The following is a 13,723-nucleotide window of genomic DNA, read 5'->3' as shown; positions in this document are numbered from 1 at the left end:
CGTAATAGTCTCACCTAAGTGGAGCTTTAACACACACACACACACACACACACGCCAAGTCAGGTGTAGATTTTCCTGACATCACATTTGCGTCTACTAAATCTGTTAGCGAGGTTAAGTGTAAGTGTCCCTCTCCAAAAATCTTTCTGCCCAAGAACGTTTAAGTCTAATAGAACAACCAGCCATAGCATACCGGTTACCTAGACCGTTTACCACCTGCAGGCTGGCCTGTGTTAGAAAGCACGTTTCACATCAAAATGCCAAATCAATTTATAAAGTTGCATGTAAACAGGGCTCTTTGGATAGACAGATGGGACTTTTCACTTAAGGGAGTTCAAAAGGGATACAGTTCTCATTAGGAGTAAAGTGCTTATGATGGCTGAAGTGTGCCTTTAATCATACCCAAGGTCTACACATCATATTTGCTTAGCTATGTCAGAGAGGACATTAGGGATCCCAAATTCAGACAATAAAAACCTAAGCTGCCGGGAAGGCCATGTTAACCACTGTTCTACCAATTAATGCTTTTGTGGTCACCACCACTAGTAGCGTTGTACGCTTGGGAGTGGGGCCTCTTTAACTAACGCATGGGTTTGTCCGTCTGTCAATTCTAGTTATGAATATAACCAAAAGAAATGACATATTGTATCCTTAAAATACATTGGAATCTAAATTCAGTTTTCAGTCACGCCCATATGGATTTAAATGAATTTAATTTTGTAATGAGATTTTGCATGTATATATCATACACACACCTAGATGGATACAAAGATTGAGAAGAGATACGTTAATCTCTGATCACTTCTATTACTTCTATCTACGCTTCACCACAGCAGCCGAGAAGGAAACGTGATTTGATCTATCTAGGGCAGCTAAGCTGTAATCAATTTAACAGAGCTTCCATCCAGGAGCACATCATTCTGATTGAGGGTCATGTATACAAAGATTTTCAGCAATCTTGGGGGTCACAGTGCATCCACTTCTTTTGCACAAGCACAACTCTGAAACCCTTGAATAAGTTTAATCAAAACTACATTTTATACATCAAAAAGTTTCCGGAATGCGTACATGGGATGATGAGTAACATTTTGTTCGGTCTGCCAAGGAGATTTTATTTACATTTTTGAATTTTAAACACAAAAACGTCCTGTTTTCAGCCAGAATGAGCTGGAGTGTTTACTTCAACTTCCAAGAAGAAAAAAACAAAACAAAAACCCCATCATCTTAATAGTCACAATGAGCATGACATCACTGACATGCACGGATAGTGTTTTAGCTTCATTAATGCCTGGGGAAGGGAGCCAACAACCTGGTCTTGAAAGCTTGCAATTGAACTCTCAGTAAGCCAATAAATTGTATCATTTTAATTATACTTTTCTCATGCACGGATAATGACAGTAAAAAGGGACATTGCTTTTACAAGTTGGATGAAGCAGCCCTGTCACAGATGTTACAATGATTGGATTTATGGATGTAGTACTGAAACAGTGCGTGTCATCTCCATAATATTACATGCCTGTGTTGGCAACGGTTTATATTTAGACACACAAAATGAATGAGAAGTGGCCAGACAGACGCAATACTTACAAATTTACCTTTTAGACGTCCTTCACTAAAAAGCCAGGAGAATGAGGTTTATTGTTTACAGAGGAACATATATATAATAGTACAGAAACGCTGGGGGAGGCAGCTAGCCTTATTTAAAACGCCAAGAAGCCATTACATAATTGATTTGAGAAATTGTGCAGCTGCTTCGCAGACAAGTCTGCTCCAAAGTAATGAGCCGACTGTTTAGATTAAATGAAGACTGTCACATTCCCCAGTCCTAATTTTGTTTTTTTCACCTGCGGATTAATTTAAATCCAACCGTTGTTGTGGTTTCCGGTTTATAGGTGGGAGCTGCCATATCACATTTTAAGTTGCTGACTCGCCCCAAGATATTCAGATTGGCAACCCAGTTATGAAACATTGTACAGTGCTGCAGAATATGAAGACACTATATAATAATAATAATAATGCTGATAACACTTTAGGATTCATGGGTGGGGGGGCAGCAGTGCATGGAGTTCCACAGCTCTAACATCCACCGGATTGTGAGCCTGCATAACCAAAATAACCTACGAACAGGACATTAAAGTCAGTGGTTTTTAATGCTGAATATTGTGTTTGCTTTTTACATCATGACAAATAGGCAGCCTGGCTGGCCCTATATAATTCATAGTGATTTCTCACTGATTGAGACCATGCATGGGCAACTCACTTCTTGCACATGATATTTTTCAGGGTTGGTCCTCTTGTTTTACTAAACATAACCCTTCTTTCTTACATTTGGGCACATCAGAGCTGCAGCAACCCTTTCAATGTTTTGTGCAGGAAGCATTCTCACCTGACAATCTGAACCTTTTGGGTAACCCATTGTTTCAATATGGTACATTTAGGTTGTCTGCCACAACACATATATATACACCATAATTAACAGTACAGAAGTACTTCTATAACGAATCATGTCAGTTACCTCTGTTAACATTTATGCTAATCTTAAATACAGCAGTCAGATTACTATTTTATTCTATTTTCCCTTACAATTTTAATTGCCGTAAGCTACCAGAAATGGCTGATTTAAACGTCCAGAAAAGTCGCGAAGGAAGAACGGACATTTTACTTTCAGAAGCAAACTTTTGGAACTGCCTGTATGCACTGCTACAGTTATTTGACTAATTTTACCTCTTTCAATAAATCAGAAAGGTCATGTTTCTCTAAGCCTGTCAGCTCCTACAGTGCTGGCTCCTTACAAAAAAAAAAATAAAACATAATAAGCCTCGCTTTGCTGTAATGAGCTGGGAGTATGCTGGATGCACTTCATCTCTGCGGTGCCTTAATAGCTCCAAATGCTTGACACTCTATAACGCAACATGACAGAAGACATAATAGCATCGTTTGTTCTCTTCAGCTGTCAGTTCTATTATCAAATTCAATTAATTTTACTCAAAAAAAAACAACCAAAACATTTGTTTCCTGCGTGGACATGAACACTAAGCAGCATATTTTTTTGCATTCAAGAATTAACTATTGCGCATCCTCCACGTTAATTGATATTGAAGTATTAGAGGAATAAAATGTATTTACATATATATATATTTTACACGCAACAGTACTAGAGCAAACAAAAGGTAACGCTGCACCAACAACCAACCTCATGTTCTGTGTAATAGATACGTAAGTAAACAATGCTTACAGATCACAGTCAATATATGCGTTTTAAAAAACATCTTTACTTATATAACAGTGGAACAGCCTGTCACGGTCAGGACTACTTGCCAAGCCGTGACTGTGTGGAGGGCGTGGGCATGAAGGGGTTAATAGCACCAGGCCTCTGGATTTACTAACTTCACCCCTTAACAAGGCATAAGTTACACCAAATTAACCCCCAAATCCTGCCTGTATCCCCCCAGGTAGTCTGCCACCACTCACGATTTTGATACCGGATTCGTGAGAAATTTCCAGATTTTACTATTTCATGACGTAAAGTCATGATTTTATTAATGACACGGAGGCGAGTATTATGCTATTCTCTTTCTTTAATTCCCAACAGCAGCAAAGAGATATAAACAAACAAATTCAAATAACATTAGCCAATAAGCAGGCAGCGCCTCCAATATCATCACGCCCAGTCCCATAATCCTCCTCTTTCTTTGCTGCTCCCTCAGACAGCTAAGTATCACAATTTGCTCTTTAATATTTGGTTCTCAATATTCATATTTTGAATTATTTGGTGTTTTCTGTATATTTGGTTTTTTCTTCCTGTATTTGATTTCTGGTTATATTTTTTCTTTTCAGCCTTTTATTTTATATGTATATTCTATTTATATTTCGTTGGTTTTTGTATTGCTTTCCGTTTTTTGGCGTTTCTTGTGGTAAGTTTTCCCTCTTCTCGGTGTTCTTACCTGGTTCGTCTTTTCATCTCTCTTGTCAGCGTCTCTCCTGAGGTGCTGCTGTTCTTTTCTGCCCGTTCGCGGCAATTTTCATCTGGTTTCGGCTCTTCGGCGTGTCATTCTCGCCTACGCCGTCGCGCCTTCTTTCTTTTTGCTTGTTGTGGCCCGCTGAGGCGGCCGCGCATGCGCGGTTGTGTCGCGGCGGCCATCTTTGTGTCTGGCAGTGGGTCCTGCGCGGCTCTCTCTCTATTTGATCTTATGTGACGGTTTTTCCTTGTACGCGGCGGCCATTTTAATATCGTTTTGCGCGGTTTTTTGCTGTTAGCGGTTCTCGTCTCTGCCTCTCCGTTTGTGCTCTTATTTTAAGGGTTATTTCACCCTTTATATCTCCATTTCAGTACTTCTTACAGGTATTGTTATAGTTAGAACCTTTATATCTATATATATATATATATATATATATATATATATCTATATCTATATATCAACCCACCCCGGGCAATCAACATATATATATATATATATATATATATATATATATATATATATATATATATATATATATATATATATATCCTGTAGAACTTAATAACAATACGGTAACGTGTTATCCTCTCTTAGGGTTCGTGGATATCGATACTAGAGCCCAAAGACAGACTTAGATTATGAATATTTTAATAACAAAAAGACAAAGATTACACAGTGCCAGAATTACAAAAAAACAAGACATACAAAATAAAAGTAAAACAGCAAACAGTTCTTAAAAACAATGGGACTTAAACACAGGACCCTCACTCACGAGCTTCTCCAATAAGCCGGCCTGTGGGAACTCCTGAAGTCCAGATGGTTTCTTATGATGTTGTTCCGATCAGAGTATATCATGGAGTTCTGCTTTGAGGTCGCTGCATTGTCCCTAAATCAGACTTTTGCAAGCAAACGCCCCTCTTGACTGATTATATGACCCCATCCCCAAGAATCGGGTCCCATCTTTGATGTGCCAATTAGTTATGGTGGGGTAAAGGTGATGGAAACCCCTCCACTTAAGATAGGAATGGAATTCCTATAACTCAGGGTCCTTATCTGTTAGGCCATGAATCACCACAGGGGTCCTTTGGGAAGATGACACCTCTAGCCAGAACAGATACAGAGGGCATGCACAAAAACACATTTACATCAACCTCAGATTAACTCATTGAATGCCTAAACAAAGAAACTAACCACCTCTGCTGGGTTACCCTTCCATGCATCCACTATGTCAGGGGCGTCCAACGTGCGGCCCTCCAGCTGCTGCAGGACTACATCTCCCATAATGCTCTTTCAGCTAAGGGGCTGGTTGAGGAGTATGGGAGATGTAGTCCTGCAGCAGCTGGAGGGCCGCACGTTGGACGCCCCTGCACTATGTTATATGAGTTAATCATGACACAGCCACATTAACTTCCAGTTTCTTTAGATCTGCACAATTATTCCTCCCTAACAAATTATTGATGCCCAGGTATTAAATTGCTGATTGTTGGAAGGAGGGCAAGGAAAAGGGAGGCACTATGCTAGTCTGGCCACGTTATGCCACATACCTTTGCTTCCTTGAGGTACTCCAATTTTGGAGTGTGTAAATATATATAATTTAGTAATGAGAGGGAAAAAAAATAAATAAAAAGAGGGAGAAAGATATGTAAGCTGTGCATTATACACCCACTGTATATTATAAATTACATTACTATGTTTATATAACGCAATGTATACTGTAATGCTAAGTGCTTCAAAGATCTTAATAACCAAGACATATCACTTTGACACTTGCATGTTAAAAATTTAATTTGAACCTACGCATCACATCAACTATCCTGCTACAAAAAACCCATGGGTAAAATAATGGTACTACAATATAAATGTTTTCCAACTTACTGCCTCCCACAATCCCCTTAACTTGAAAATGTACGATACATCAAATAAATATATACATTTAAACAACATCACTAGCTTGCTACGAAACAATTAAAATAATTGTTTTTAATGCATTTTGTGTTTGTTTTGTTATTAAGGAATTAACAAAAAACGAGTTCTCCATCGTGCTAGATGTTATATTTATGTTTTATCACATAAAAAGCAATAATTTTTTTTTTATTACGAACAGCATTTTGTGTGTCGCGTGAACATTAAGCATTCCTTGAGAAGACATTTATATGAAAAGGACACAAGGCTGGAGACTACACTGCCACACCGCCAACTACCAGTCTTCCCTACACAAGGGACAGCAACGCACTCAAATTTTCTAGTAAGCGCTTGGATTGTAGCATCATCTGAAAACCGTTTCTACTATTATTACTCTATTTCTGATTACGGCACAGAAAACAGATTTTGGGGACTAGACTGTTTGTTTACATTTCAGAGAACGCACCTCTTCTCTAAACACCAATCATGCATATGTGATTTCAATTCCCAGGACCAATGCACTGCATTGACATAACATCAAACTACTACCTAGTGCATAGTAAATTACAGCTTGGCACAATCCTGGAGCCAGTTTTTAAATACCGTATTGGCTCGGATATAGGCCGCCCCCTAAAAGTTTGGTGCTTTTTTAAAGAAAAAGTTTCTTCTTTAAAAAAAGCACCAAAAAAACATGCTGCCACTCTGTCCCCCCCCCCCCCAAGATATGCTGCCACTCCCCCCCCCCCCGAGATATGCTGCCACTGTCCTCCTCCTCCCCCCCCCCCCCAACTTACCAGAGCAGACTCCCGGGTGTCTTGCAGGGCCGGCAGGGGACATCTACGCAATACGCATATACAACTTCCGGTGCCGGCACTCAGCGGATGTGCCGGCAACGGAAGTTGTATACGCGTATTGCGTAGATGTCCCCCGCCGGCCCCACAAGACACCTGGTAAGTCTTGAGGTAAAACGCATCGTGCGGATGGTCACGGGCTGACCGTCCGCACGATGCGCTTAGACAACCTCCCGTGCCGGCAATCCCCCCCCCCCCCCGTGGAAAGTGCTGGCAGGGGAGGCTGTCTGAGCGTATCAGAGAGTAGGATACAGGTCCCCTGTGGGGGATCTGTATCCTAACCCCACTGCCTGCATGTCCCGGGCGTCAGGCACTAGACCCCGAATATAGGCCGCACCCCCACTTTAAAGACTTAAAGTGGGGGGAAAAAGTGTGGCCTATATTCGAGCCAATACGGTATTACTAGTGGGGCATTGCGTCTTTCATCATAATGAACAATTCCAAGAATTAAAAGTATCCTATGATTGGATTCCTAGAGAGGGTACATTATCTTCATTAGGAGACCAACCAACCACTCAAGGTTTTAACTTTTTTCTCATACTAGACCAGAGGGCGCTCCAGTGTTTGGGAAGCCATGGCTAATACTACCAAACATTTTGTGCATATGTTAGAATACCTTCATGCGGCATAAAACAAAAAAGAAAGACTAGTCTATGCGTTATTGATGCTACAATAACCACCTAAACGGTTTGGGAGCTTGACTGGCCAGAGACAGGAAGAACCACATTAGGTTATTTGGCACATTAACAAAGCATGCGACTTACTGAAGGAAGGTATACTTTAAAGTCCATGTACCCTGCATGGAAACTGGTAATTCTAGTCCATTTTGTGTGGAATTAATTACAAACGGAATAGGTACTGTTTTTGTTTTTCCTTTCAAGTCACAGAAGCTACTTGAAATTTTCCATAATTACTTACGTCCCTGTAAAGGAAAGTTTCCAGGAACTGACTGGATCTGTGTAACTAATGAGGAGTGTTCTGCAAAACTATTTACACAGCGTGAAGTGGGTAATCCTTGTGCCACTCAAAAAGAAGAAAAAAACATCAGATTGACAAATCCTAGAAGCCAAGGGTCCCAGATTTTTGAATCATTTTATACTGATCTCTATGGGTAGCTCTTTCGGACTCTTAAAAAAAAAATACATATGACTTTTTTTTTGGCTCCTACTTCTACTGAACTAAAGGAATGATTTAGGATTATTAATAATTTATTATTACAATATTATGTACTTGTGTCAGAGATCTTATTCACCATTATAGAATATTGTTGAAGTTATAGCTCAGAGGCTATGGCTTCAGCGAGTCAATGGTTTGTGTTTTTCCCCCCCCCCGTTGGTAAATAATTTATTGTGATCTTTTAATTACTTTCGGCGAACTCTGTAAGCGACATAAAATCTGGTTCCCAGCCGACACAAACAAAGCAAGTTTTGTTCATCAGACTTTCTCAGCCACAAAACGGATCCTTTAAAAAGGATATTCACTAACTTTCCATCACTTAGATTAATGAATTATTTCTTTAACGCTTGTGAACTGTATCTGTCTCTTATCACAAGGTTTAGTGGTAGTGCCTTCAATTCTATATATTGAGTAAACAATAGCTCTGGCTACAAAAAGTAGTTAAACAAAGGTAGTTCCATGCTGGCCGTGGGGGGAAAAATGATAGAACTTACTGGCAGAGTAGCAAACCCCACTGTACAATGTAAACACACCTAACGTTTCCAGGAACATCTGTTATAAAACAGCCATAACCCCAACAGACTTACAGGTCTGTTGGGGTTATAGGTAACTGGGATGGGTCAAGCTTAATGGGAATTAAGCAGTTAGTCAATGCATAGATTACTGCAAAGGCCAGATGTTCTGAACAGCAAGGTTCAAAGAGCTTAACCGACGCATTACTTTTCCAGCAACAGGCATAACTATTAACCCACTCTCGATGCTCATGGAAAGGCATTCACCCCAAGATGTCAGCAGTTTATACTTGCTCCTTGCACTTTTCATATATCAAAAAGATACCGACATTTGAACATAACTTTGTAATTTCTACATATGTTACTCCAAGGTGTCTAAGGAAAATTTGCAGAATCATAGAGCTTAGTGAATTTTCATACACAGAATACAAAAGATGTACAGAGAAAATTAATGGTTTGCCCCCTATTACACAATTAAAAACAGACTATACAGCGTTCGCTATTAAAAAGTTCATCCCATTCAGTTTACTTGGCACAGTGCTTCAAATTGTACAGATCTCCAATGCAGCACACAACTGTGCAATCACTAAAACGAGCTGTATGAATCTGGCACTTTTATTACCAATCATAACATTAGAACAGGACCGGAACTTCTGCGGGAGAAGAAGCGCAGTTGTCCCAGGTGCAGGGCACACTTGAGAAGCTCAGAGGCAACGTATCTCCATCTACTCGGGGATGCCGGTGTAACGCCAGCACGGGGTGGGAACTCTGACCCTGCACTAAGAGCCCTAGTTACAACTCTGCATTAGATGCATCATGCCTAGTATCGTCGAATGTCCAAACCCATAAACAGTTTTGTGACCCAGATGCAGGCACTGTTAATAAAACGTTCAAAAGGAAAGAACAAAATGACAACAGTGCATGAGCCACCTGTGTCCATACCATACAGTCTGATCCTCAGCGCAGACTAGATGGGCTGAAAGCTTCTTATCTGCCGTCACTTTCTATGTTTCTATCACTGCGGATCCAATGGAGCTTTATGGACATAGCTAGCTTATGTTTTGTCAGAGACAGTCGCAGCAGAGAAGAGCATGGAGAAAGTCCAAAGTGAGCACTGGAGGCACGATTGGGGGGGGGGGGGGTCCTTTTTGCTGAACTAAACATGTTTACGAGGCCACACCTGTGTAAAGCACCACCACAAATAAACCAGGGTGTTATGCATAGATTGCAATAAAGACAATTTGATGAGACTGAAAATGTACAACATTGATCTACCATGTAATTTAAGAAACTAAAACAGCAACCTAAGATTTACAGAGGGAAAAAAAACAGGTAGTTTGAGAACTGAATCCTTTAACGTCCATCGCCGGGTCAGGCACGTCATGCAAAACGGTCACTTAACGACCTATGATGTGCCTGACACGTCATCAGACTTAAACAAGCTTAGAAAGTGATCAACGATCACTTTCTAAGCTTAAACGGTGTTGCTGTAATGCCTCGATGTCAAGGCATTCAGCAACACCGAGATCGGCATGACGGGCCATGTCTGGCCCCTCCCCGGGGCGTCAACATCCGCCATACATTGTACGGCGGCGGACGCCCGTTTTAAAAGCGTTTAGGAGGCGATCAACGATCACCTCCTAAACTTCAATGGTGTCGCTGGAATGCCTCGATCAGGAGGCATCCAGCGGCACCAAATACTTACCCCAGGGCGGGGTGTGACCGCTCCAGAGAGCGGTCACAGCCGCAGCTGCACCCAGTTTTCGCCATCCACAAGATGGCGGCGGCCCGGGAAAAAAAATAATAAAGTTGAAAAAGTTCGCTAGACGGTCTCCAGACCCTCTAGAGAACTCTGGCTCCACTTGCAGGTTGAATACAGGTACTGCATTCAACCATACAAGTCAATGGAGCCCAGCTTTCTAATCACTATGTGATTAGTAAAATATTTAAAAAAAAAAGAAAAAGCTTAAAAAAAACATGGTAACATTTAAAAATTATGCTTTAGAGGAACTATCCAGTTCCAGCAAAATGTAAAAAAAAAAGTCCAAAAAGAGTAAAATAAATAAAATAAAAAAATAAAGTTTATTATTATGAGCAAGTGCTAAAATTAGCGCTGTATCTTCCCAAAAACCCTGACGTGGAAAAATTTAAATAAAAGCATTTCAAATACCCAAGGGGTGTCTAATTTAAAAAAATGAATGGTTTGATGGGGTAAATTGGAGTGGCCGGGCTCAAAGATAGGGCATAGGCACAGACTGACCGAAATGGGGGGAAAAAAAGCGCACTTCCAAAATGTGGCATTTTAACCCCAAACACCAGACAAACCCATACATGTGGGGTATGAATGAACTCGGGAGATGCTCCTGAACACATATTAGGGTGTTGTTTGATAGTGACGTATACCTGGAGCTATACATTTATACCCAAAGTACAATTTGTGTGAAAGAAAAAAAAAAAAAAATACTACCACAAAGTGTGGCAAAGGCTGGTGGTAGAATCTGATGCATGGAAAGGGTTAAATACTACCATTTTAAGTACCTTGGGGTGTCTAGTTTTCAAAAATATATGGTTTTATGAGGTAAATTGTAGTGGCCAGGCTCAAAGATAGGGCATAGGCACAGACTGACCAAAATAGGGGGGGGGGGAGCGCACTTCCCAAATGTGGCCATTTAACCCCAAACAGCAGTCAAACCCATGCATGGGTGTTATCACTGTACTCGAGAGATGTTGTTGAACACATATTAGGGTGTTGTTTGATAGTGACGTATACCTGGAGCTATAAATGTATACCCAAAGTACAATTTGTGTAAAAAAAAAAAATACCAAAAAAATACTAACACAAAGTGTGGCAAAAGGCTGGTGGTAGAATCTCATGCATGGAAAGGGTTAAAATACTAGCATTTGAAATACCATGGGGTGTCTAGTTTTCAAAAATATATGATTTGATGGGGTAAATTGCATTGGCCGGCTTCAAAGATACCCGAAATGGCACATGGGGGGAAGAATTACCAGATTTGGAAAAAATGGTTTTGAAATAGCAAAACGCTACCTGTACTTAATGCTCCATAACGTGCAGAAAAAAGCAAAAAAAAACATTGGGTATTTCTAAACTCAGGACAAATAGACTATATTTAGTAGGTTTTTTCATTAGCTTTTTTGGATGAGTAAAAGATTTTTGGGGTAAAAGTCAGAAAATTTGGGGTTTTTTTAAATTTTTCATCATATTTTAGTATTTTTTTTTATGGGAAATTAGATAATATGATTAAAACAATGGTATCTGAAGAAAGCCCTTCTTGTCCTGAAAAAAAACAACATATAATTTGTGTGGGTTCACTAAATGAGTGAAGAGAAAATTACATCTAAACACGAACACCGCAAAAGTGTTAAAACAGCCTCGGTCCCAATGGTACAAAAGGTAAAACACAGCCTGGTCCTTAAGGGGTTAAGCACCAGAGAAAAGAAAGGGGAACTGTGTGAATGTGAGCTGGCAGGAGCGGGGCCTTCTGTACCACTTATTTGGGTTATAATCAGACGTCTACATTCCTTAAAGCATACCATACCTTGTAGCACAATGCTGAAAATGTGTTTCATTATAAACAAATTAAAAACAACGTCAACTTTCCAGGGCTCAGGAATGAACATCCACAGGTATGATCAAACTCAAGTTTTTTTTTTACTCTCCCCCACATTCTTTAAAGGAAGATAAACAAGACATGCCCTTTAGACACACGCATTTCGGTGTAGTGCTGATCTCAAGCTGTTAAAACAAAGTGGCATATGACATGTACAAGCACACAAGAGGCAGGGTAACAATTATTTTACACGGAAAGCTTCAAGGTCACAAACAATCGTTATTCATTAAACCGACTTGTGCTACCTGGACTTTAGCAGCAGGCCCTGAGAAAACCAAATCGATATATGGGCGAGCTGAAGGACAACAGTCACCAGGAAGGAAACTGTAAATATATATTACAAGAATACCCCTCATTCAGGAACATCACTACGAGACAGGAGACAATACATGCCGAGCTCCAGACCAACACTTCCTTGTTATCTATCAAAGTGAGAAACCTCAGGCTCCATCTATGAAACCCAATGACGGGATGGCACCTGTTTATGTAGGAATTAAGGCTCAGCTTTATTATTTAAACGCCAGTTAGGGATTTACCAATAGAGATCCATGTAAAACGACACACATGCCAGCTGATCTTTATCAGGCTTTTGGAAAACACCTGAAAATTGCCCCGTCCTGAAAATGGAGTCCATAGCAACTTTCAAGTTAATTTACTAAGACGTGGAGCTTTAAGCGAGCGGCATCTCATTACATATAAAGGACCATTTTGGCCCTTGCGACTTGGGGAAACATCTTCCTGGAATAGATCCCTCATTTTTCCTTTTTTTAAATCAGTGTTGACTTAAAGAAATCAGATCTTTCAGTTGAGGTTATTACACTCTAAGGGGGAAGATAATCTTGTGGCAGTATCTAAGTAATTTGCAATCTATACAATTCTAATTAAACATTTAATTACTATTCAGATTTATTTAATAATATTAATATTGACGGGGAGCGGGTATACTTTTAAAACTTGGTCTCAAAATAACAAAAGAATTCCAAGAAAAAGAATGCTTTGGAGCTGATGGAGAACTTCAGAGTTAAATGACCGTGTTTACAACACAATGGCTACATTAGCAGTTGGTTTGTGGCCTATAACAAAATCTAGCCCTTTCTATTAAGAGGCCAAGCCCCAGAGGAATAAATTACATAAAAACTCCTAAGTAATCTGCATGTGGTGATGAAGGAAAGTTATCTGATCCATGCAGTAATTAACACATAATTATGTAATGAGAGACAGTGTCATGCATGTAAGCTTTGGATAGCTTGATTGAGAAGTGGCTAAACTCACGGTTTGGGGACCAGCTGTTCCCCCATAGGGTCTGGCCAGGGTCCCCAATGCTCACCTTAGGCAGCTCCCTCAGTTGGTTAGCATCCAGCAGCAGTTCCTCCAGACTCCGGCTGTACCTGTATATCTCCTCCGGGACAGCGAGTAAGGAGCAGTGCCTCTTATCCATAAACTCCACATGACGGTTACACCGCCACAGGGGGATGCAATGAAACATCCCCGGAAACAGTGCAAACAGCTTGGACCCCACCGTGGCTGTCGGCAGACCTGCCCCAGGTCACTCCCCAAGCGGGTCACCAGATCCCCGGGAAGTCCAGGAAGCTCCCCTTGCAGGTAACCGAGTTCTCCCAACTCGTACCGGACTCTCACATGTGGCACAGGTTCCGGGCTCACCTTGTCCCAGCGGGCTCCCGGCACCTTCC

The 13,723-nt window shown here is 40.7% G+C and overlaps 1 protein-coding gene across 1 annotated transcript in view; it reads right to left on the bottom strand.

The window, feature by feature from the left end:
• LOC149302348 (leucine-rich repeat-containing protein 1-like) overlaps positions 1–13,518 on the bottom strand; it is a 69,704-nt gene extending 56,186 nt beyond the window's left edge. Inside the window, exon 1 of the mRNA XM_089482697.1 lies at positions 13,360–13,518. Within this exon, the coding sequence (XP_089338823.1) occupies positions 13,360–13,518 (159 nt within the window). The remainder of the gene's footprint in view (positions 1–13,359) is intronic.
• Between the last annotated feature and the right edge of the window lie 205 nt (positions 13,519–13,723).

Source organism: Sceloporus occidentalis, unplaced genomic scaffold (genome assembly GCF_023333645.1).
Source record: "Sceloporus occidentalis isolate IW3139 unplaced genomic scaffold, rSceOcc1.0.p SCAF_19, whole genome shotgun sequence".
In the NCBI taxonomy this organism is placed as follows: domain Eukaryota; kingdom Metazoa; phylum Chordata; class Lepidosauria; order Squamata; family Phrynosomatidae; genus Sceloporus; species Sceloporus occidentalis.
This window is presented reverse-complemented; position numbering and strand designations above follow the sequence as displayed.